The sequence below is a fragment of the Tachyglossus aculeatus genome, chromosome 3, assembly GCF_015852505.1.
Source record: "Tachyglossus aculeatus isolate mTacAcu1 chromosome 3, mTacAcu1.pri, whole genome shotgun sequence".
NCBI classification, from domain to species: Eukaryota; Metazoa; Chordata; class Mammalia; order Monotremata; family Tachyglossidae; genus Tachyglossus; species Tachyglossus aculeatus.
Window position 1 is genome coordinate 1,906,922 of NC_052068.1, and position 12,232 is coordinate 1,919,153.

Consider the following 12,232-nt stretch of genomic DNA (forward strand, 5'->3'; position numbering starts at 1 on the left):
TCAATCAATCAATCAATCGTATTTATTGAGCGCTTACTGTGTGCAGAGCACAGTACTAAGCGCTTAGGAAGTCCAAGTTGGCAACATATGGAGACGGTCCCTGCCCAACAGTGGGCTCACAGTCTAAAAGGGGGAGACAGAGAACAAAACCAAACATACTAACAAAATAAAATAAAAAGAACAAAACGAAACATATAGTAAGCGCTTAACAGATGCCGTCGTTATTCTTCTAGACTGTGAGCCCGCCGTTGGGTAGGGACCGTCTCTAGATGTTGCCGACTTGGACTTCCCTAAGCGCTTAGTCCAGCGCTCTGCACACAGTAAGCGCTCAATAAATCCGATTGAATGAATGACTGAATGAACTTGGACCTCCCAAACACTTAGTCCAGTACTCTGCACACAGTAAGCGCTCAATAAATACGACTGAATGAATGAAGGAATAGAAGGGGGAGACAGAGAACAAAACAAAACATTTAGTAAGCGCTTAATAGATGCCGTCGTGATTCTTATTCCTCTAGACTGTGAGCCCGCCGTTGGGTAGGGAGCATCTCTACATGTTGCCGACTTGGACTTCCCAGGCGCTTAGTCAGCCCTCTGCACACAGTAAGCACTCAATAAATACGATTGAATGAATGAATGAATGAATGAACTTGGACTTCCCAAGCGTTTAGTCCAGTGCTCTGCACACAGTAAGCACTCAATAAATCCGACTGAATGAATGACTGAATGAATGAACTTGGACTTCCCAAACGCTTAGTCCAGTGCCCTGCCCACAGTGAGCGCTCAATAAATCCGTTTGAATGAATGACTGAATGAACTTGGACTTCCCAAACGCTTAGTCCAGCGCTCTGCACACAGTAAGCGCTCAATAAATCCGATTGAATGAATGACTGAATGAACTTGTACTTCCCAAACGCTTAGTCCAGTGCCCTGCCCACAGTAAGCGCTCAATAAATCCGATTGAATGAATGACTGAATGAATGAACTTGGACTTCCCAAACGCTTAGTCCAGTGCCCTGCCCACAGTGAGCGCTCAATAAATCCATTTGAATGAATGACTGAATGAACTTGTACTTCCCAAACGCTTAGTCCAGCGCTCTGCACACAGTAAGCGCTCAATAAATCCGATTGAATGAATGACTGAATGAACTTGTACTTCCCAAACGCTTAGTCCAGTGCCCTGCCCACAGTAAGTGCTCAATAAATCCGATTGAATGAATAACTGAATGAATGAACTTGGACTTCCCAAACGCTTAGTCCAGTGCCCTGCCCACAGTGAGCGCTCAATAAATCCGTTTGAATGAATGACTGAATGAACTTGTACTTCCCAAACGCTTAGTCCAGCGCTCTGCACACAGTAAGCGCTCAATAAATCCGATTGAATGAATGACTGAATGAACTTGTACTTCCCAAACGCTTAGTCCAGTGCCCTGCCCACAGTAAGCGCTCAATAAATCCGATTGAATGAATGAATGAACTTGCACTCCCCAAACACTTAGTCCAGTGCTCTGCACACAGTAAGCGCTCAATAAATCCGATTGAATGAATGACTGAATGAACTTGGACTTCCCAAACACTTAGTCCAGCGCTCTGCACACAGTAAGCGCTCAATAAATCCGATTGAATGAGTGACTGAATGAGCTTGTACTTCCCAAACGCTTAGTCCAGTGCCCTGCCCACAGTAAGCGCTCAATAAATCCGATTGAATGAATAGAAGGGGGAGACAGAGAACCAAACAAAACATATAGTAAGCGCTTAACAGATGCCGTCGTTATTCTTATTCTTCTAGACCGTGAGCCCGCCATTGGGTAGGGACCGTCTCTAGATGTTGCCGACTTGGACTTCCCAGGCGCTTAGTCCAGTGCTCTGCACACGGTAAGCGCTCAATAAATACGATTGAATGAATGAATGAATGAACTTGCAGTTCCCAAGCACTTAGTCTAGTGCTCTGCACGCAGTAAGTGCTCAATAAATCCGATTGAATGAATGAATGAACCTGTACTTCCCAAACACTTAGTCCAGCGCTCTGCACACAGTAAGCGCTCAATAAATACGACTGAATGAATGAAGGAACAGAAGGGGGAGACAGAGAACCAAACAAAACATATAGTAAGCGCTCAACAGATGCCGTCGTTATTCTTCTAGCCTGTGAGCCCGCCGTTGGGTAGGGACCGGCTCTAGATGTTGCCGACTTGGCCTTCCCAAGTGCTTAGCCCAGCGCTCTGCACACAGTAAGCGCTCAATAAATACGATTGAATGAATGAATGACTGAACTTGTAGTTCCCAAGCACTTAGTCCAGTGCTCTGCACACAGTAAGTGCTCAATAAATGCAATTGAATGAATGAATGAACGAACTTGTACTTCCCAAACACTTAGTCCAGTGCTCTGCACACAGTAAGCGCTCCATAAATATGATTGAGTGAATGAACTTGGACTTCCCAAGCGCTTAGTCCAGTGCTCTGCGCACAGTAAGCGCTCAATAAATACTATTGAATGAATGAATGAATGAACTTGGACTTCCCAAGCGCTTTGTACAGTGCTCTGCACACAGTAAGCGCTCAATAAATACGATTGAACGAATGACTGAATGAACTTGCACTTCCCAAGCGCTTAGTCCAGCGCTCTGCACACAGTAAGCGCTCAATAAATACGATTGAATGAATGAAGGAATAGAAGGGGGAGACAGAGAACAAAACAAAACATATAGTAAGCGCTTAACAGATGCCGTCGTTATTCTCCTAGCCTGTGAGCCCGCCGTTGGGTAGGGACCGGCTCTAGATATTGCCGACTTGGACTTCCCAAGCGCTTAGCCCAGTGCCCTGCACACAGTAAGCGCTCAATAAATACGATTGAATGAGTGAATGAATGGACTGGTACTTCCCAAGCACTTAGTCCAGTGCTCTGCCCACAGTAAGCGCTCAATAAATACGATTGAATGAATGAACTTGGACTTCCCAAGCGCTTAGTCCAGTGCTCTGCACACAGTAAGTGCTCAATAAATCCGATTGAATGAATGACTGAATGCACTTGGACTTCCCAAGCGCTTAGTCCAGCGCTCTGCACACAGTAAGCGCTCCATAAATATGATTGAATGAATGAACTTGGACTTCCCAAGCGCTTAGTCCAGTGCTCTGCACACAGTAAGCGCTCAATAAATCCGATTGAATGAATGACTGAATGAACTTGTAGTTCCCAAACGCTTAGTCCAGTGCTCTGCCCACAGTAAGCGCTCAATAAATATGATTGAATGAATGAACTTGGACTTCCCAAGCGCTTAGTCCAGTGCTCTGCACACAGTAAGCGCTCAATAAATCCGATTGAATGAATGAATGAACGAACTTGTACTTCCCAAACACTTAGTCCAGTGCCCTGCCCACAGTAAGTGCTCAATAAATATGATTGAATGAATGACTGAATGAACTTGTACTTCCCAAACGCTTAGTCCAGTGCCCTGCCCACATTAAGCGCTCAATAAATCCGATTGAATGAATGACTGAATGAACTTGTAGTTCCCAAACGCTTAGTCCAGTGCTCTGCCCACAGTAAGCGCTCAATAAATATGATTGAATGAATGAACTTGGACTTCCCAAGCGCTTAGTCCAGTGCTCTGCACACAGTAAGCGCTCAATAAATCCGATTGAATGAATGAATGAACGAACTTGTACTTCCCAAACACTTAGTCCAGTGCCCTGCCCACAGTAAGTGCTCAATAAATCCGATTGAATGAATGACTGAATGAACTTGTACTTTCCAAACGCTTAGTCCAGTGCTCTGCACACAATAAGTGCTCAATAAATCCGATTGAATGAATAGAAGGGGGAGACAGAGAACCAAACAAAACATATAGTAAGCGCTCAACAGATGCCATCGTTATTCTTCTAGCCTGTGAGCCCGCCGTTGGGTAGGGACCGGCTCTAGATGTTGCCGACTTGGACTTCCCAGGCGCTTAGCCCAGTGCTCTGCACACAGTAAGCGCTCAATAAATACGATTGAATGAGTGAATGAATGAACTTGTACTTCCCAAGCACTTAGTCCAGTGCTCTGCTCACAGTAAGCGCTCAATAAATACGATTGAATGAATGAACTTGGACTTCCCAAGCGCTTAGTCCAGTGCTCTGCACACAGTAAACGCTCAATAAATACGATTGAATGAATGACTGAATGAACTTGTACTTCCCAAACGCTTAGTCCAGTGCCCTGCGCACAGTAAGCGCTCAATAAATCCGATTGAATGAATGACTGAATGAACTTGTACTTCCCAAACGCTTAGTCCAGTGCCCTGCGCACAGTAAGCGCTCAATAAATACGACTGACTGAATGAATGAATAGAAGGGGGAGACAGAGAACAAAACAAAACATATAGTAAGCGCTTAACAGATGCCGTCGTTATTCTTCTAGACCGTGAGCCCGCCGTTGGGTAGGGACCGGCTCTAGATGTTGCCGACTTGGACTTCCCAAGCGCTTAGTCCAGCGCTCTGCACACAGTAAGCGCTCAATAAATCCGATTGAATGAATGAATGAATGAACTTGTACTTCCCAAACGCTTAGTCCAGTGCTCTGCTCGCAGTAAGCGCTCAATAAATACGATTGAATGAATGAACTTGGACTTCCCAAGCGCTTAGTCCGGTGCTCTGCACACAGTAAGCGCTCTATAAATATGATTGAATGAATGAATTTGGACTTCCCAAGCGCTTAGCCCAGTGCTCTGCACACAGTAAACGCTCAATAAATACGATTGAATGAATGACTGAATGAACTTGGACTTCCCAAACGCTTAGTCCAGTGCTCTGCACACAGTAAACGCTCAATAAATATGATTGAATGAATGAACTTGGACTTCCCAAGCGCTTAGTCCAGTGCTCTGCACACAGTAAGCGCTCAATAAATACGATTGAATGAATGAATGAATGAACTTGTAGTTCCCAAGCACTTAGTCCAGTGCTCTGCACACAGTAAGCGCTCCATAAATATGATTGAATGAATGAACGTGGACTTCCCAAGCGCTTAGTCCACTGCTCTGCCCACAGTAAGCGCTCCATAAATATGATTGAATGAATGAACTTGGACTTCCCAAGCGCTTAGTCCAGTGCTCTGCGCACAGTAAGTGCTCAATAAATCCGATTGAATGAATGACTGAATGAACTTGGACTTCCCAAACGCTTAGTCCAGCGCTCTGCACACAGTAAGCGCTCCATAAATATGATTGAATGAATGAACTTGGACTTCCCAAGCGCTTAGTCCAGTGCTCTGCCCACAGTAAACGCTCAATAAATCCGATTGAATGACTGACTGAATGAACTTGGACTTCCCAAGCGCTTAGCCCAGTGCCCTGCGCACAGTAAGCGCTCAATAAATCCGATTGATGATGATGATGATGACCGTCTCTCGATGTTGCCCACTTGTAAAAACGACTGATGATGAGGAGGTCGCCGACTTGGACTTCCCAGGCGCTTTTGGTCCAGCGCCCTATGAATACGAGTTGAATGAATGAATGAATGAATGAATGAATGGATGGATGAATGAGTTGCCGTCATTCCTACCCAACAAGGGGCTCCCAGTCCGGCCCGCCCCTGGGCCCGCCCCGCCCCCTCCTGCTCCCACTCCTCCCCCCTCCTTCCCTCCCCCTTCCCTCCTCCCTCCCTCCTCCTCCTCCCCCTTTCCCAACTTTCCATCCCGTCCCGCCTCGGTCGGTCCTGGAAGATGGCCGCCTAGCCCGGACCCCCGTCCCGCACCGGCCCCGCACCATGACCCGCTGGGTGCCCGCCAAGAGGGAGGAGAAATACGGCGTGGGTGAGCAACGGGTGGGGGGGGGGGCACCGCTGGGCATCTCCCCCTCTTCCTCCCCTTCTCCCTCCTCCTCCTCCTCCCGCCCACCCCGCGGTGCGGCGCTTTGTGCGCTCTGCCCGGCCGGGGCGCGGGACAGCGCCGCCCCCCGGCGGCTGGAGGATGTGCGGGGGGTGTCGGGGGGTGCGGGCCTCGGGACAGCGCCGCCCTCCGGAGGTTGCGGGCGTGCGGGCCTCGGGACAGCGCCGCCCTCTGGCGGTTGGGGAGGTTCGGGGGGGTGCGGGGCTCGGGACAGCGCCTCCCTCTGGAGGTTGTGGGGGGGTGCGAGCTCGGGACAGCGCCGCCCTCTGGAGGTTGGGGGGTGCGGGCTCGGGACAGCGCCGCCCTCTGGAGGTTGTGGGGGGGTGCGAGCTCGGGACAGCGCCGCCCTCTGGAGGTTGGGGGGGGTGCGGGCTCGGGACAGCGCCGCCCTCTGGAGGTTGGGGGGGGTGCGGGCTCGGGACAGCGCCGCCCTCTGCCAGTTGGGGGGGTTCGGGGGGTGCGGGGCTCGGGACAGCGCCGCCCTCTGGAGGTTGGGGGAGGTGCGGGCTAGGGACAGCGCCTCCCTCTGGAGGTTGGGGGGGGTGCGAGCTCGGGACAGCGCCGCCCTCTGGAGGTTGGGGGGGTGCGGGACTCGGGACAGCGCCGCCCTCTGGAGGTTGGGGGGGGGGTGCGGGCTCGGGACAGCGCCGCCCTCTGGCAGTTGGGGGGGTTCGGGGGGTGCGGGGCTTGGGACAGCGCCGCCCTCTGGAGGTTGGCGGGGGTGCGGGCCTTGGGACAGCGCCGCCCTCTGGAGGTTGGCGGGGGTGCGGGCCTCGGGACAGCGCCGCCCTCTGGCGGTTGGGGAGGTTCGGGGGGTGCGGGGCTCGGGACAGCGCCTCCCTCTGGAGGTTGTGGGGGGGGTGCGAGCTCGGGACAGCGCCGCCCTCTGGAGGTTGGGGGGTGCGGGCTCGGGACAGCGCCGCCCTCTGGCAGTTGGGGGGGTTCGGGGGGTGCGGGGCTTGGGACAGCGCCGCCCTCTGGAGGTTGCGGGGGTGCGGGCCTCGGGACAGCGCCGCCCTCTGGAGGTTGGGGGGGTGCGGGCTCGGGACAGCGCCGCCCTCTGGCAGTTGGGGGGGGTTCGGGGGGTGCGGGGCTTGGGACAGCGCCGCCCTCTGGAGGTTGGCGGGGGTGCGGTCCTCGGGACAGCGCCGCCCTCCGGAGGTTGGGGGGGGTGCGGGCTCGGGACAGCGCCGCCCTCCGGCGGTTAGGGGGGGTGCGGGCTCGGGACAGCGCCGCCCTCCGGAGGTTGTGGGGGGGTGCGGGCTCGGGACAGCGCCGCCCTCTGGAGGTTGCGGGGGTGCGGGCCTCGGGACAGCGCCGCCCTCTGGAGGTTGCGGGGGTGCGGGCCTCGGGACAGCGCCGCCCTCTGGCGGTTGGGGAGGTTCGGGGGGTGCGGGGCTCGGGACAGCGCCTCCCTCTGGAGGTTGTGGGGGGGGTGCGAGCTCGGGACAGCGCCGCCCTCTGGAGGTTGGGGGGTGCGGGCTCGGGACAGCGCCGCCCTCTGGAGGTTGGGGGGGTGCGGGCTCGGGACAGCGCCGCCCTCTGGCAGTTGGGGGGGTTCGGGGGGTGCGGGGCTTGGGACAGCGCCGCCCTCGGGCGGTGGCGGGGGTGCGGGCCTCGGGACAGCGCCGCCCTCTGGAGGTTGGGGGGGTGCGGGCTCGGGACAGCGCCGCCCTCTGGCAGTTGGGGGGGTTCGGGGGGGTGCGGGGCTCGGGACAGCGCCGCCCTCTGGAGGTTGGGGGGTGCGAGCTTGGGACAGCGCCGCCCTCTGGAGGTTGGGGGGGTGCGGGCTCGGGACAGCGCCGCCCTCTGGAGGTTGGGGGAGGTGCGGGCTAGGGACAGCGCCTCCCTCTGGAGGTTGGGGGGGGTGCGAGCTCGGGACAGCGCCGCCCTCTGGAGGTTGGGGGGGTGCGGGGCTTGGGACAGCGCCGCCCTCTGGAGGTTGGCGAGGGTGCGGGCCTCGGGACAGCGCCGCCCTCCGGCGGTTGGGGGGGGGGTGCGGGCTCGGGACAGCGCCGCCCTCCGGCGGTTAGGGGGGGTGCGGGCTCGGGACAGCGCCGCCCTCCGGAGGTTGTGGGGGGGTGCGGGCTCGGGACAGCGCCGCCCTCTGGAGGTTGGGGGGGGTGCGGGCTCGGGACAGCGCCGCCCTCTGGCAGTTGGGGGGGGTTCGGGGGGTGCGGGGCTCGGGACAGCGCCGCCCTCTGGAGGTTGTGGGGGGGTGTGGGCTCGGGACAGCGCCGCCCTCTGGAGGTTGGGGGGGGGTGCGGGCTCGGGACAGCGCCGCCCTCTGGCAGTTGGGGGGGTTCGGGGGGTGCGGGGCTCGGTACAACGCCGCCCTCTGGAGGTTGTGGGGGTGTGTGGGCTCGGGACAGCGCCGCCCTCTGGAGGTTGGGGGGTGCGGGCCTCGGGACAGCGCCGCCCTCTGGAGGTTGAGGGGGTGCGGGCCTCGGGACAGCGCCGCCCTCTGGTAGTTGGGGGGGTTCGGGGGGTGCGGGGCTCGGGACAGCGCCTCCCTCTGGAGGTTGTGGGGGGGGTGCGAGCTCGGGACAGCGCCGCCCTCCGGCGGTTGAGGGGGGTGCGGGCTCGGGACAGCGCCGCCCTCCGGAGGTTGTGGGGGGGGTGCGGGCTCGGGACAGCGCCGCCCTCTGGAGGTTGGGGGGGTGCGGGCTCGGGACAGCGCCGCTCTCCGGCAGTTGGGGGGGTTCGGGGGGTGCGGGGCTCGGGACAGCGCCGCCCTCTGGAGGTTGTGGGGGGGTGTGGGCTCGGGACAGCGCCGCCCTCTGGAGGTTGGGGGGGGTGCGGGCTCGGGACAGCGCCGCCCTCTGGCAGTTGGGGGGGTTCGGGGGGTGCGGGGCTTGGGACAGCGCCGCCCTCTGGAGGTTGGGGAGGTTCGGGGGGTGCGGGGCTCGGGACAGCGCCGCCCTCTGGAGGTTGGGGAGGTTGCGGGGGTGCGGGCCTCGGGACAGCGCCGCCCTCCGGCGGTTGGCGGGGGGGGTGCCAGGGGTTGTGGACCGCGGGACAGCGCCACCCTATGGCGGTTGGCGGGGGGGCGGATAGCGGGACAGCGCCGCCCTCCGGCGGTTGGCGGGGGTGCGGGGGTGCTGGGGGTTGGGGGCCGCGGGACAGCGCCGCCCTCTGGCGGTTGGCGGGGGGGGGGGCGGGAAGGGCTGGGCCGCGGGACAGCGCCGCCCTCCGGCGGTTGGCGGGGGTGGGGTGGGGTGGGGTGGGGTGGGCGTTGTTGTTGTTGTTGCAAACTTCGCAGACTTTCCCGCCCCCTGTCCCGGCCCCGGCAGTCCGGTCCTCCTCCTCCTCCTCCTCCTTCCCCCCCCCCCCCCCCATCCTTCTGCCCTCCCCCAACCTCCCACAGCGTGGCTTAGTAGAAAGAGCCCGGCCTTGGGTCTCAGCGGTCGTGGGTTCCAGTTCCGGCTCCACCACATATCAGTTGTGTGACTTTGGGCAAGTCACTTCACTTCTCTGGACCTCTGTTACCTCATCTGGAAAATGGTGGTTAAGACTGTGAACCCCTCGTGGGACAACCTCATTACCTTGTGTCTACCCCAGTGCTTAGAACAGTGCTTGACACATAGTAAGTGCTTAACAAATACCATCATTATTATCGTTCTATCCCCATCGTTCTGCCCCCTATTCTTCTTTCCCCATCCTTCTTACCTCATCCTTGTACTCCCATCCTTCTTCCCCCATCCTTCTTCTTCCCCCATCCTTCTTCTTTCCCCATCCTTCTTCTTCCCCCTATCCTTCTTCTTCCCCCATCCTTCTTCTTCCCCCATCCTTCTTCTTCCCCCATCCTTCTTCTTCCCCCATCCTTCTTCTTCCCCCATCCTTCTTCTTCCCCCATCCTTCTTCTTCCCCATCCTTCTTCTTCCCCCATCCTTCTTCTTCCCCATCCTTCTTCTTCCCCCATCCTTTTTCTTCCCCTGTCCTTTTTTCCCCCATCCTTTTTCTTCCCCCATCCTTTTTCTTCCCCCATCCTTTTTCTTCCCCCATCCTTCTTCTTCCCCCATCCTCCTTATTCCCCCATCCTTATTCCCCCATCCTTCTTCTTCCCCCATCCTCGTTCTACCCCATCCTTCTTCCCCATCTTTCTTCTTCCCCATCCTTCTTCTTCCCCCATCCTTCTTCTTCCCCCATCCTTCTTCTTCCCCCATCCTTCTTCTTCCCCCATACTTTTTCTTCCCCATCCTTCTTATTCCCCCATCCTTCTTCCCCATCCTTTTTCTTCCCCATCCTTCTTCTTCCCCCATCCTTCTTCTTCCCCCATCCTTCTTCTTCCCCCATCCTTCTTCTTCCCCCATCCTTCTTCTTCCCCCATCCTTTTTCTTCCCCATCCTTCTTATTCCCCCATCCTTCTTCCCCATCCTTTTTCTTCCCCATCCTTCTTCTTCCCCCATCCTTCTTCTTCCCCCATCCTTCTTCTTCCCCCATCCTCCTTCTTCCCCCATCCTCCTTCCCCCCATCCTCCTTCCCCCATCCTCCTTCTTCCCCCATCCTCCTTCCCCCATCCTCCTTCCCCCACCCTTCTTCTTCCCCCACCCTTCTTCTTCCCCCACCCTTCTTCTTCCTCCACCCTTCTTTTTCCCCCACCCTCCTCCTTCACTCACCCTCCTTCTTTCCCCATCCTCCATCTTCCCCCATCCTCCATCTTCCCCCATCCTCCTTTCCCCCATCCGCCTTCCTCCATCCTCCTCCATCCCCCATCCTCCATCCTGGGAGAAAAGGAAAGGAGGGCTTAGGGAAGGCCTCTTGGAGGAGATGGGCCTTCATTAAGGCTTTGAAGGCTTCGTCTCCGTGTCCACTGATCGCCTCCCTGGAGAAACGATTATTCATTCATTCACTCAATTGTATTTATTAATAATAATAATAATTTTGATATTTCTTAAGAGCTTACTATGTGCAAAGCACTGTTCTAAGCACTGGGGAGGATACAAGGTGATCAGGTTGTCCCACGTGGGGCTCACAATCTTAATCCCCATTTTACAGATGGGGTAACTGAGGCACAGAGAAGTTAAGTGACTTGCCCAAAGTCACACAGCTGACAAGCAGCGGTGTCCCGGTTAGCCCCTGGCATTTTGACACTGGTCTACATGTTTTGTTTTGTTGTCTACCTTCCTGTTCTATTCATTCATTCAATTGTATTTATTGAGTGCTTACTGTGTGCGGAGCACTGTACTAAGCGCTTGGAAAGTACAATTCGGCAACAGATAGAGACAATCCCTACCCTACAATGGGCTCACAGTCTTGAAGGGGGAGAAAGACAACAAAAGTAGACAGGCTTCAATATCATTAAAATAAATGGAATTGTAGATATATTCCTGACTCCCAGTGACCACAAGTCCACTAAAAAATATGAAGGCCTCAAGTACCATATGTTTTCTTTCTTATATTTCTAACAACATCTTGGACTATATGTTGCCAACTTGTACTTCCCAAGCGCTTAGTATAGTGCTCTGCACACAGTAAGCGCTCAATAAATATGATTGAAGATGATGACTAAGGACACCTTATCTGGAAATGAATTGCTCCTGATTTATTCAGTTGATTTTCACTGTCTACAGTTGTAAACATGCCAGATAAGAAGCCGGTCTTCATTCTGTTTGCATTTATAACGTTGTTAATGTCCCTGTGGGCATAAAGCTCGAGTCCCAGCTTCAGCTCCTGTGTGCTGTGACTGTTCTGTGCCTCAGTTTCCCCATCTTTAAAATAGGGGTACCAAAGGGCACATTAACTGGGTGAGGAATAAAATCACTGGAAGGCGCTGAGGGGAGGAGGCAGGTTGCAGACATTAGTATTATTAGTATTAATATTAAATTAATATTAATATTAAATTAGTATTAATATTAAATTAGTATCAATAATTAGTATTATTAGTATAATATTAATATATTAGTAATTAGTATATTAGTGTTATAATATTATAATTAGTATTATTATCATTATTATTGCATTTGTTAAGCGCTTACTATAATGCCCGATTCCTGCCCTCGAAGCGCTTCCAGGCTACCTGTGCAGAGCACTGAACTGAGCACTTGGGAGAGTTCAGTACAGGTAATAGACCTGCCCACCCCCGCCCACCCAGGAGCTTGCTATGTGCAGAGCACTGTACCAACTGCCTGGGAGAATACAACATTAGAAGAAGACACAATCCCTGCCTTCAGAGAGCTTTCAGTCTGCTGGGTGCAGAGCACACTATACTAAGCACTTGAAAGAGTACAAATAGAGTTAGCGGACCCGATTCCTGTTCTCGGGGAGCCTACGTGTACTGTGTGCTAAGCGCCTGGAAGAGTACAGTAGAGATAGCAAAAGCCCTGTTCTCAGGAGTTACCATCTAACAGGGAAGACAGATACTAA

General features: G+C 55.0%; 1 protein-coding gene across 3 annotated transcripts in view; it reads left to right on the top strand.

Annotated features, from left to right (window-relative positions):
* The first annotated feature begins 5,731 nt into the window (after nt 1–5,731).
* Nucleotides 5,732–12,232, top strand: part of DOCK1 (dedicator of cytokinesis 1) — a 552,732-nt gene continuing 546,231 nt past the window's right edge. For all 3 annotated transcript variants that reach the window (XM_038743481.1, XM_038743482.1, XM_038743483.1), the window contains exon 1: nt 5,732–5,791. In XM_038743481.1, the coding sequence (XP_038599409.1) occupies nt 5,746–5,791 (46 nt within the window). In that variant the 5' untranslated portion in view covers nt 5,732–5,745. The remainder of the gene's footprint in view (nt 5,792–12,232) is intronic.